The sequence below is a fragment of the Oxyura jamaicensis genome, chromosome 2, assembly GCF_011077185.1.
Source record: "Oxyura jamaicensis isolate SHBP4307 breed ruddy duck chromosome 2, BPBGC_Ojam_1.0, whole genome shotgun sequence".
Lineage (NCBI taxonomy): Eukaryota > Metazoa > Chordata > Aves > Anseriformes > Anatidae > Oxyura > Oxyura jamaicensis.
The window spans coordinates 4,250,444-4,263,656 of record NC_048894.1 but is presented as its reverse complement, the minus strand read 5'-3'; the positions used below and the strand labels follow the sequence as shown (position 1 = coordinate 4,263,656).

Below are 13,213 nucleotides of genomic sequence, written 5' to 3'. Positions count from 1 at the left end.
AGAAAGAAAGAAAAGGAAAGAAAGAAAGAAAGAAAGAAAGAAAGAAAGAAAGAAAGAAAGAAAGAAAGAAAAGAGCTAGGATTTACACAAATAATAGAGCAGCATGTGACCCTCATCTCCCTGTTAATAAAATTCAGGAAGCCTGTAACCAGCATAGGTCCATAGAACTGAGAACTGGACAGTGTGCAGGGAGGTAGGATGTTTGCTATGCACATGCAAGAGAAAGATTTCACATGGCAACGGGGAAAATTAATATTGTTCCCCCTGCTACATCTAGTTCCTTCTAGAACTAATCAGGATAAATAATAAAGGTGAGGAACATGCCTGAAAAGAAGAAAGGTTAGCTCATTTTCTGGAGAATCTTCTGAACAATAAAGAAAGAATTTAAATGAGTGAAAAAAGTGTAGTGAACAACAAATAGCTCTGGCGATGTTAGTCTGAATTTTGGTGAATAATGTGATTCAGACAAGGTCAGACCCAAACCTTGTCAAGGAAATTAACAAGCAATTCCCTTATAACATCAATAAGAAGATACCAGGAAAGTGTGAAGTTTTAGTTTTGGGTGAATGTGGCTGATATTAGGAATAATATAAGGAATGCCCCACATCTAAATGGATATTCTGTCTTAAATTTCAGTAAGGAGAATGATATGGGGAATGGTCAGGATGACTAATTGGAATCCATACATAGAAATGGTATTAATTGCGTGGGAGGTGGAACAGAAGCTAAAAAATGGATGGCCACACAATGGAAAAATAAGCCAGATATCTTTTTGCCTAGGTCTCACTTTTAAATTTATGCAAGATTTTCTGAGCTATCTCTTGCTTTGTCAGACTTTATGAATGGGCTTTATCCTGGAAGCTTACTTGCTCTGTCAGACTATATGGCTTGGCCCATTAAAACATGCAGTTGCAGTTACCTTGTATCTCTGGTGCAGTAAATCTGGAGAAGTCAATGCTATGCATCTCCAAATACTGGCAAAACTAACAATTAACAGGTACAATAACAAAGATGCTTAATGTCTTTTTTTCACAGTAGAGGTCACCATATAACTGTAGTAACAAACAATACCTGCATTTAAGAAAGATGGAAAAAATAAACCAAGCAACTTAGTCTTTAACTCAGCACATTGAAAAGCTACAGGCAAAATTCTGAAAAGAGAGTAACTAAGTGCAAAGTTAAATGGAAAATGGTGGAGAATGCACTCTGATTTTACTGAAGATAGGTTATACAATACAAAGTAGAATTAATATTCTACTTTGATAAAGAACAACTTTTTTAAAATGGGAAATAGATGAATTCTATCTGAACTTCAGTAAGCATGCGATTATAGAATCAGAGAATTGTTAGTTAAATTGGAAAAAAAAAAAACTAACAACATCAGAATAAAATTAGTTAAGGGTGAGATAATAAGCTGTTTTTGCATTTGAAATCATGCCACATGAGAATTCATTTACTAATGTGAAGATAAGAGATCTTTCAAAAATGGTATGGGTGATAAAGAAAGGTGTTCAGAAGAGTTATCAGCAAGGAAAAGGTTACTGATAAAGTTCATCAATGATCAGTCTGAGATTAATCTTTCTTAATATTGCCTTCAGTTATGTTTAGAAGGGAGTGGTGTGCTAATGAAATGTTCTAATGAATCAAAATTGAAAGGCACTGAAAAGGAATCCTTGTACAGAAAGAGTTGGCTCTACTTCATGTTGAGGGTAATAAAAAAAGAAATTGTTTTAACTGGAGAAACTACAGGGTCATGCAAACAGAGAGTACTCACTGCTGTGCTGTCATGGTCCATGAGTTATAAATGGAAGGGTAAAGTATTGAGAAAAGTTGTGGAGCACAGGATGTCTTTGAGCCAGCAATATAAAATAGCTTTGGATCTGCTCTTAGGATGTATTACAGTAAACAGTTTGAGGAGGTGAAGAAATATTACAGAATAGTGCAAGGCACTGATATATCCTCATGAAAATACTGTGTTACCCATTGGCTCACCCATTAAAGCCGGAAGAAGTGTTGGTGAAGAGAAGACAAGGGTAATGAGAAATTTGTCTTATAAAAAGAGAGAGAAAAAAATAAAAAGTGTTTATCTTTTCTAGCCTAAAAAAAAAAAAAAAGAGAGAGATAGGATATGGACACGAATATTTTCTACAATATAGGAGTGAAGTGTGCCTAAGGAACAAGAAGGACTGAGAAGAGTTATTTAATTTAAAGAACAATATTTGTACAAAATGGAAATGCATCAGTAAACTGAGTCTGTGACTCAATAACTCTAGTCAAACTATAATTAGATTTTGGGTTTCTAAGCTACCACTGCAAAAAGTATGAGAAACCAAGAAGCAACTAAGAAATGTGGTTATCTGTGAAGGAGATATGGGATGCCCAGCGTTTACCAGCCAGATACCGAGCATGTCATCTTCCTTTCCCTGTATCTGCAGCTCAACATTATCCCAGGCTATCGTCCACATCGTGGGTTATATAAATGCAGAGAATCAATCTGACAATTATCTGAAATATGTGGATTTAATAAGACAGTCCATTTAGGATTAAAGCAAAGGTCCATCCAGCCTAGTAATCTGTCTTTGACACTGGAAAGCTGTAGCTGCTGAAGGAAACTGCATAAGAAGTGGGGTGAATATAGAGCAATTATTGTGCTGGTATTTTCTCCATGTTTCCGATAGTCAGTAATTCAGAGACTTCCTAAGCTGGCAGTTGTATCCGGACCATTGAGTTTATTAGCCCTTGATGAACCTATCCTCCATGAATTTGTCTAAACCCTTTTTGAACCCTTTTATTCTTTTGGCCTCCACAACATCCTGTGGCAATGAGTTCCCCAATGTAGTTATGTGCCTTGTGATAGAGTTTTTCCTTTTGTTAGCTTGAACTGCTTGCCTGTTAAGTCTACAGAGTGTTGCCTAGTTCATGTTATGAAAAGTGCTGAGTACGCGTTCTGTATTCATTTCCTTATCATTGAGAAATTTTTGATCCTCTGTTGTAATGCATCAGTTGTCTCCTTTTGTAGCTATGGCTATAAGTTGTCTGTATATGGTCTGTACATTTGCTTCTCATATGGACCAGCTTCCCTTTGACAGGGGTTTCTTCTGGTTCTACTCTATCTTTGTACAGCTCAACTTGCCATGAGATGAACTCACCTATTCTGTCTGTGAAGTCATCTTTTGCATGCTTCCAAGGTCATATTTTCTCCTTTAAAAGAACTACTGCCAACAAAAGCAGTAGAGGAAAAGTGTAAACTCAAGAAACAAAATGTTCAATTTCTGTCATTGTCAAGTTAAAACTTGAAGCAAACTGACTATTTGAAAGTGGCTGTTCATGCATTGCTTTTAGATGGCTTGTCTGAGCAAGGACAGCTTTGTCAAAGCTAGCTATGAGATGTTATTTCTATAGCAACTGTATTTGTCAGCTTGTAAAAGAAAAATATATACTCTGTCTGCAATGCTGACGTATTCATGAGTATGATTTATCTTTCCAGACCTCGTTATGTAACAATTAGATGGTCATACCCAAATCGTGGTAGGCTCCCTTCACATTCATCAGACAGGGAAGAGGCCATTTCCCAGTAGTTTCTTCCTCTGCTCTGAACATTATTTACAAGGTCCTGTAAATTACTTCAGGATTTACTACTTTTTTTTTTCCACATACTGAAATGTAAAGAAGCCAAGAACGATTATCTGAAGACTATGTGTTCATCTTTAGATATAAAAAATTAGCCCATCCCTAAGTGACAAATTAGCTCCGTCATCTTCCCAGTCTTGTTTTCTCTCTTTCCTTGAGGAAATCAAAGCCTTTCAGAAAGGAACACTTTTCATTTTAGGTGTATTTTTTTTAAAAAGTCTCCAAAGAGGCAAAAGTCTGATTCTATTAAAAAATAGAGCAGTAATGAAAACACGGTCACATTTTTGCCAAATTTCAGCCAGCCTTCTCTTATACTATGTACTATTCAGCTCTGTTTGCTAAACATAAGGTCATTGTGGTTAAAAAGATCCTAGTTTAATATCTTTCTGTAATGTGCTCAGCTCAGAGGGACGTGTTGCATTCAATAAGAAAGATAATTTATTCTGAAAAATTGAACGATGGATTGAGTATGCCAACTGCTTAATCACTTTCTGCACTAGACCTATCCCTCTGAAATATAAATACTTCTTATAGGGTGTAAGCACCCTGTAGCAGCAGAGCTGATGAATTAAACGTGCATGATTACCCGAGTACGTGTACATTTCAAGAACTTTGTGAAATTATCAGGCATGTGAAAAAAGTGATAAATGAAAAATTGAAACCACTTCCTTACCTTTATTGGTTTGCATCCCAAACAGCAATTTATTTATTTATTTTTAACAGAGGGGCTCTTCCCTTCTTTTTTAAGCATTCATTTATAACCTTTGCAGTGTGCCAGTATAAAAAAAAATAATAAAAAAAGAAGGAACATTTACACAATAAGCCAGTCACCCATCCTGTCATTTTCCACATCCCCATTGTAATTATTTGAAATCCTTGTGCTTGAAGAGGAGTTTTTCTCCCTCCCAACCCAAATTCTATTTTGGGAGTAGACTTGTAATTGTGTGTTTGTTAATATAGCTGTCTGTTGCCATGAACAAAGTGAGGTCACCAATTCTCAATTACAGCTTTGCCACAGAGTTAAGGGCTTTAAAACAGCTAGTGCTTACTTAAAAGCACCATTTTTTTTTTGTTTTGTTTTATATTATTTCATTTTGCTGTGTTCTGAAGTTGCTATCAATCTGAATGATATCTAGGTTAAAATAACTAGCATTAACCAGATCGTTTAGTGATAAGCTGGAATTCTTCCTACTGTTAAGCTTGTCTGTGACTTTTGTATTTAATATGCAACATTCAGATGTTCTCCATTAAAGAACTGGCAAGGGTTTTCCTGGAAATACATTGTGAATTAGTGTGTATGAAGCATTTTTAAAATGTTTTATTTATCTAACTTAGTGTCATTTAGAAAAAGGTCATCTGATTACAGTGCTCAAAATGTTTATGTTTTGGATTTGTATTTATACACTTTAAAACTTCAATTCACAATAATTCACAATCATTTATTTTATCAACACACTATCAGTGCTAAGGCTTATACTGCTTTTACAGTTTCATCTAAGTATGCTATTTTTCTCCATCTGTCCTAAGCTCTTAGAAGATTTTTTTTTTTTTTTTTTTTATAATGTGTATATCCCAGAATGGATGTGTGTTGAAAACATGAGGCAAATTTCTGACTAATAGGAACTGTCACAGCTGCCTTGATGTCAGCAAGTTATGTCACAGTTCAGACCTGTGAAAGGCTTGACTCAGAACATCTATACATCTCCAGTACTTTAAACCCTCAGTAAATGGATTACTGTTGATTTTATGTTGTTTTTGTTTTTATAAAAATCTTTCAGTGTTTTTTTTTTTTTTTTTTTTTTTTCTTCTGTGATGTTTTAACTTCAAAATAGCAGCTTCATCAAGGCTGAATATTAGCACAGAATCATCAACAGGAACATGAAGAAAATGAAATTTACAATATATGATCATATTTTGGAAAGACTGTTTCAGGCATTCCTGCCATAAAACTATCAGCATTAGAAACCATGTAAAAATACATACATTTCACACCACATGTTTTTGGTTGATTTCTGCCATGACAAGATTTCCCCAACTGCTGGCTCCAAAGCCACCTACGCATTTTTGGCCTTGCCACATAATAACACACGCTAGTTTTACAGAAAAATAATGAGAAAATATAATTATTATATAAGAAAACATGTTATATTATGTTACTATAAAATTATTTAATTTATTATTTATATAATTGTTATATTATATATTGAAAACATACAAAAAAAGGAAAAAATTGTTTGCAAATTGAATGACAAAAAAGTTATGCCCTATGATGTAAATATCTCACCATGATTTTAATTAAAAAAAAATAAAAAGTACCAAATTAATTAAACTACATGGAGATGAGTTTTTCCATGTTTTTTAGGTTCTGGAAATATAAAATATGTCCATATTTTTGTCAATGCATCAGAAACTTGGAGAAAGCAGTTCAATCACTACTAAATGGAGAATTCAGCAGCTGAAGGAGTCTCAGGGCAAAAACTGAAACATAGCAAAGGTTGAAAACAAGACTTCATGCGCATTATTATGTTAATCTGAATAGGTAAAAGTCATGTGAGATCTTAGGGACTGATCTGAAATTTAGCAAATCTCATTATCACTCTTTTGTTTATGAACCGGCTCATAAACCTGCTCAGGAATGTCTTCCTATTGAAGACAGTGCTTAAGTGTATTTGAATACACGTTTAATTTCATATATTTCTTCAGGAGATTTTCAAAATCATATCTTGTTTTCTAAGACTACAATATTACCAGTTGAGGCAATGACCACCATTATGAGCCAGAAGTCAACATACTTCTACCTCACTCCACTTACTTATATACTGAGGATGACCAGGATTCTTAAAAGTCTCATGGCTTAAAATTAATGGGGTTTTCTGTTTTAATGACATTATAATGTGATAAATGTAAAATTCCATTCAGGGACAAAGTAGAATTAGTGGTAACAATTTATTTGCTGTATCTGGTTTCATACCTGATAGCCAAGAAGCCAGAATGGACAAATCCTTGATATACGCTTGTCATCAATGAATTCACAGTCCAGCAGAAAACAAAACACATTGTTGTAGTTATCTGGTTTGTTTACAATGCACAAAGGGTACTTCCACTTCTGAAAAGCTGATGCCTTTTATTGTAACACAATGAATACACCTGCATTGAAGTTGGTAAGTCTTTGGGAGGTATGAATAATAATCTTAAAATGATTTAGAATAGGTGTAAATCTTCTAGCTATATGCCTGATGTTTGTTTCCTCATCAGCGGAGATGATTTGAAAGGCAGATGTGTTTCTTCTTAAAAATCTGAGATACACCTCTAAGCTCCCATATTGTTTGTACCTACAGATGAAATTAGAACTTCCTCCTATTGTCTTTCTCGTATGTCCCATCGTCCCTAACTGACGCATATTGTATAGTCTACTCATTTCAAACAACGCAACAGCATTTTCAAGATGAAACTGTTTCTCAAACTAAAAAATGGCTGAAATCCAAAGATTATTATTATCCCATCCATTCCTCACAATGTTGCATGAGAGACTTTTCCATATCACAGGCACACTTGCTGTGGCCTTTTCTTTGATTTCCCACTAGCAAGAGATCCTATTATAACACTTTTTTATAAATGAGTCTAACTTGTAAATTATCTTTCAAAATAAAAATAAAATGGGAATTGCTGTGATTTGATGGCTATGACAAATTTTCATGATTCTAAGAATCATTAGGGCTGGAGATCTTGAAAGTTATACATAACATTCTGATTGTGTCACTCACATAAATCCCATGTGAAAAATAATTTTGTAGTATTTAGGATGAAGACAGTAAATGCAGAGATGTCCTAGCTTTTTACTTAAAAAATGAATTTTTTAACAGAGCATGTATAGCCATGTTGAGGGAAAAAAATCAAGGTAGCTCTAGCGTAGCAAGATCAATTCAACTGTTACTTTATCACGAAACAAAGCCTTTTCTTTCTCTTTCTTTCTCTCTCTCTCTTTCTTTCTTTCTTTCTTTCTTTCTTTCTTTCTTTCTTTCTTTCTTTCTTTCTTTCTTTCTTTCTTTTTTATTGAAACAGGAAACATGAACATTTAGGTCCACAGAAGATTTTACAAGTCAAGCAAGAGTGAGAAGGTTGGATGCCTGTAGAATAACTAAGTTTTAAGTTTTTAACTGATGATCCTTCATGCATCCTCTCTACCTTTGCACCAACACAATGTAGCCAAAGAAATTGAGATCAACATGTTTTATGCTGAAGACCAGAAGTAGCTTTTTTATGAACCATAGAATTAATGTGTGGAGTTTACTGCCATAGCTGTCCCAAATTATAGTACAGTTTGTTCTGAAAAACATGTTAGTCATTTATGTATACAATAATATTTGCAATTACATTATATTTGTGGGATAAAAAGAATCAGTTACAAATTTTATGTTTTAGGGCACCAACCAATCACTAATTGAATTATTCCAGGAGTTCTGGAAGAGGGAACTTGGCTTTGAGAGATATTACTCCATAATTATCAATGATGCAATTTCATGGACTTTTGTCTTTGATGTTGTAAAATAGAAGCGACCACATGGCAGTATTATAAAAGTGTACACCTGGAGTCTTTTTTCTTTTTTCTTTCTGCTTTTCATTGAGAATATAATGCATAGATAATATCATCTTCAGTTTATGGATATATCCCAAGAGTCAATGACAGGAATAACAAATACATGCATTTGTGAGAACATTTTGTCTAGCTCATTCTGTAAGACAAATGGTTCAGTGATTCTGACTTTTAAAATTCTACCTTGTGGTAGAATGGCTTCTCTTTTTCTCTACAGCTGTATTCCTTGGTCTAGCTGTAACTAACTTCTTGCTACAGGTCTAGTTGATATATACTCCTTTTTCCCTGTGTGAAAATTTGGTTTAAAAGAATTCCAAAATATAAAGTTCTATTCATACTTGAGAAAAAGCATTTTTCTCCAAGATTTAGAGATGTTAAATCAAATGAAAAGAAGCAATTGTGCTTAAGTATTCCCTACTCTTTTTCAGGGTGCGCAATGATTTTGATGTGCTTACGAACCGTTTGATCGGCAGCCATGGCTATTGTACTCAGGTAAGTTAAGCGTGAAGTCTTGGAGATATCATATGCCTCTGCACAGAGACCTGTGAACTGACCTCTGGGAAGAGATAGCATTTCTTATTTTAAGTCCCTTACTTTTATTTATTTTTTTTTTTCCAGAATGTTAAGCATCTTCATCCTTATTGTTTTATCCTTGCATTTTGGCAGACTGTTGTCCTTGCTTTCAGTCTCAGCTATTTTTTTTTTTTTTAATTATTATTATTATTATTATTTTCCTGGTCTGCATCTACTTCTTTGTGCATGTGCATATACTCCTCTCATCTGCCACTTTGAAATCCCTAGTTGGTTTCAATGCTGATATGCCACTGAAATTGAAACCTGTGTTTCCTCCCTGCATTTCAGAAGTGATCAAGGTTCCATGTCCCACTGTACAGCTCCTCCATAAATGAGCCCTGCTCAGCTAACAACTGATGCTGACTAAAGCTAACTGGTGATTCAAACTGGAGACTCATTGATTACAGCTGTATCTGAAAGACATGGGGTGCTTGAAAATAAGGAGTCTGAATTGCTGCCTGACACTTAGGCTCAAAATTTTATGTAGTCCAATTCAGCTCATGCCCTGTACCAAACATCTCCCACTGGCTGGCTCTAGGCCTGCAGAAGTGTCCAGCTGGTTGGAAACACTGAAGGTGGAATGAAGGTGGAATGTAGACCACAAAATTCTGGGACATGGATTACCTGAAAACTGTGACATGGGCATAAGTTATGTGGTCTGAATATGGTGACAGTCATTAAATGTACTGCCATTTTGGCTGAAAAAAGGCAAGCTTCATGTTCTTCTCTTGTACTATCAATACAAGAACTTTATGCTGTGATTACATGGTGATTCCTAAAACAGGTGGTGTAAAAGCACTGGTGGTCTTGGAAGTCCTATAAGCATCAGTAAAAACCTACAAACTTTGGGGAGTCCTCCAGGAGAAACATTGGGCTATAACTGTGTGCAAAACAGTGTTAGTCATGTTTTAGGGCAATAAATATATGTATGTATATATATATATATTTTTTTTTTTCAATTTTATTCATATTTTTCTTCATGTTTTTGCCATATGTTAGTTAGTAATGGTTAGCTGAAGCTATCCATTCATTCATTGCTGTACCACAGTCTGCTGCTGCATATCAGCAGACTAACATATGCTGCTACATATGTTATTTGCTGTTACGTCCTAGCTGATTCTTTCCGGCTCTTATGCTATGCAAAATGTTTGGTGTCACTGCCCCTTGAGCTTCATGCACATGCAGGTGTGCAAATACACACACACATACACCCTGGCAAGAAAATCTTTTAACAAGTCTTGTCCAACATACAAAACACATTACTATGCACATGCAGAAATATTGGGATAGTACTGTAGAACTTTTAATTGATATCATTCATCCTGTAGCTTTCATTGTATAGAAAAAGGGACACCAAAATATTTTAAGTTAAACAAAAATCAAAAACACTAATCTGAGAATTGGTTGGGATGCCATCCAGAAGGATCAGGACAAGCTTGAGAAGTGGGCTCATGTGAACCTAATGATGTTTAACAAGTCCAAGCACAAGGTGTTGCACCTGGCTTGGGGCAATCCCAGGCATGAGTACAGAGGGGGTGAAGAACACATTGAGAGCTGCTCTGCAGAGAAGGACTTGGGGGTTTTGGTGGAAAAAATCGTGTCATGAGCCAGCATTGTGCGATTGCAGCCCAGAAGGGCAACTGCATCCTGAGCTACATCACCAGAGGAGAGGGCAGCAGGTGGAGTGAGGTGATTGTCCCCCTCTGCTCTACCCTTGTGAGGACCCACTTGGAGTCCTGCATCCAGGCCTGGGACCTCCAGAACAAGAAGGATATGGATATATTGAAGCACATCCAGAGGAGGGCTATGAGGATGCTCAAGGGGCTGGAGCACCTTTCCTACAAAGACAGGCTGAGAGAGCTGGAGTTGTTCATCCTGGAGAAGAGAAGGCTCTAAGGAGATCCTATAGTGGCATGTTGTTACCTAAAGAGGGCTTATAAAAAAGCTGGAGAGTGATTTTTTTACATGGTCAGTTAGTGATGGGACAAGGGGGAATGGTTTTAAACTAAAAGAGAAGAGATTTAGTTTAGATGTTTAGATGTTTAGTTTAGATGTTTAGATGTTAGTTTAGGAGGAAATTCTTCACTCAGAGGGTGGTGAGGCCCTGGCCCAGGCTGCCCAGAGGAGCTGTGGCTGCCCCATCCCTGGCAGTGCCCAAGGCTAGGCTGGATGGGGCTGGGGGCAGCCTGGGCTGGTGGGAGGGGCCCCTGCCCATGGAAGGGGGTGGCACTGGATGGGCTTTTAAGGTCCCTTCCAACCCAAGCCATTTATGATTCTATGTGTAACTTCTGTGTGGTACAGACAAGATGGTTAACTGTTGTGTTCTTTTTGTTGTTGTTGTTTTTGTTTTTAAATATGTCACAAACAGGAATTAGTGAACTTGCTATTGACTGGCAAAGCTGTGTCCAATGTTTTCAATGATGTGATAGAGCTGAATTCTGGAAATGGAAATATCACGATTTTGAAAGGCATCACAAGCCGCAGTGATATTGGTTTGCTGTCTCTCTTTGAGCACTATGATGTTTGCCAGGTATGTTTTCCATTCTTCTGCTTTTAATTAAAAAGAAAACCATTAACAAATTTAAAATTGGCTTGGGATGAATATAGCAACTAAGAAATTATGGGCTTGATTCAGTTGTTCAGTCAGAAGATTCAGATGCCCAAAGGCAGAGCATGGTTTTCCTTCTGGATGGAGGTCTGTGTCACAACTGCCAACCCTTTGTAAATGGCTTGGCTGATCTAGAGCATCTAAATCTTGTATTTTTCTAACTGATCTCCTGGAGTGGAAGTCAGTTCACAGACTAACACTACTATGTCCATCATGTGAGCTAGGACCTGGTCAGTGCAGTCTCTGGAGCTGAAAGCTGCTGACCTGACTAAGCGTAGGTGTCTGCAGAACAAGTTTCCCTGGTTGCATTCGTTAAATCTCCATTGATCATAGTGGAAATGAGACACTCAGCTCACATGTGGGTACATATTTTTGTCATATAAATATAACTGACTGGATCTGGAGCTGAAGCTCACCTTAAGTATTCAGTTTTCCATGAATTCCTATGTGCTGGGGAGCCAGACTGACTGCATCGTCTGCTCCATGCTGTAGTGGTGGAAGTACTCATATTGTATTAACAATATTAATAACAGAAAATTGATGAAGCTGGCCATATAATGGAAACATTCCCTTTAACGTGGTTTTGAAATTAATATTTTAATTGTATTTATCATGAAAACCAAAAGATAGATTAAAAATTTCAAAGAAGTAACAACTATTAATTTACCTCTGGAAAAACTTGCATAAGGATTTCCCTGATTCTCCATCAACAGATGTTATCATCACAAAGGACGTCTTTCCTAAAGACTTGTTCTATCTTAAACAGGCAATCTTGTGTTTGATGCTGGGATATTATTTGAAAGTCTCTTGCCTGTGTTAGATGCTGGATTAGATAATTGTAATGGTCCCATCTGGATTTGCAGTCAGTGCCTCTATACAAATTTGAAAGTGATTAGCAAAGAATTTGTTTGTACTGATCTAATATTAATGTGTGACTGAAAGCAAAGCTTGTTTTTAACTGTTTCCCATATGTCTGAAGTCAGTTACATTTTCTTACTACTGAAAAATCTAATTATTATTATTTTTAATTAATGCAATGCTTTATATTATTCACAAGATCATAATAAGGTTTCAATTCAGTCAAGAAAGCGTATCAGTGTATCCAAATCAGATTTCTTCAGAGCAAACTGAACTAAAAATATCTTAACTTCTGTTTCTATTTCAAGCTCTCTGCCCTTTCCTATAAAGAATGTAACACTTAAAACCTCAAAAAAAGGTTTTACACTGCTATAGCATTTTTTCCATTCTCCAGTGAGGAAAATGACTTCTAAATAGCAAAATGGTCAGTGAGGTCAGTGTAAGTAAGAGCTATTTCTTTCTCATCTTCCCTCTAAAAACAAAATAAAAAGTTACCCAGAGAATCAGACACTGTCTTCCACTTATTCTGCAAATTATATGATGGAGAGTGTCCTTTCCTTCCAGCTTGGGAGCTGGACTCAGGAGCAGTGATCTGTTTTCTTAATTGGTTACAGAAGCCCTGGTACACGTTGTGTTTTTGTTGTTGTTTGGGTTTTGATTCTACATCACTTAGGCAATTCTTTTTTATTTTTTTTATTTTTTATTTTATTAAGAACATCTGCTCTGCGTGTCAGTTCATACGTCTCAGAGCATGCCCATCTAAGGACTAGGACAAAAGTTTCTGGTAGATTATGTTCACAGGTCAGGGTAGTCCCTACTGTGGATTCAGCATGATGGGCCAGATTCTGCTTTCTGTTACAAACTTACTAATTTAGAGCAATTTAGAGAAAGCAAATAGCACCGATAATTTGCTGTGTTGGAACTGAGAATAGAATTTGCTTGTAAGTCTT

General features: G+C 36.1%; 1 protein-coding gene across 1 annotated transcript in view; it reads left to right on the top strand.

Moving 5' to 3' along the window:
* The window catches only part of MINDY4 (MINDY lysine 48 deubiquitinase 4), an 83,551-nt gene that overhangs the window by 46,372 nt on the left and 23,966 nt on the right, over positions 1-13,213 (top strand). The window contains exons 14-15 of the mRNA XM_035317609.1: positions 8,653-8,716; positions 11,166-11,327. Coding sequence (XP_035173500.1) covers positions 8,653-8,716; positions 11,166-11,327 — 226 coding nt within the window. The remainder of the gene's footprint in view (positions 1-8,652; positions 8,717-11,165; positions 11,328-13,213) is intronic.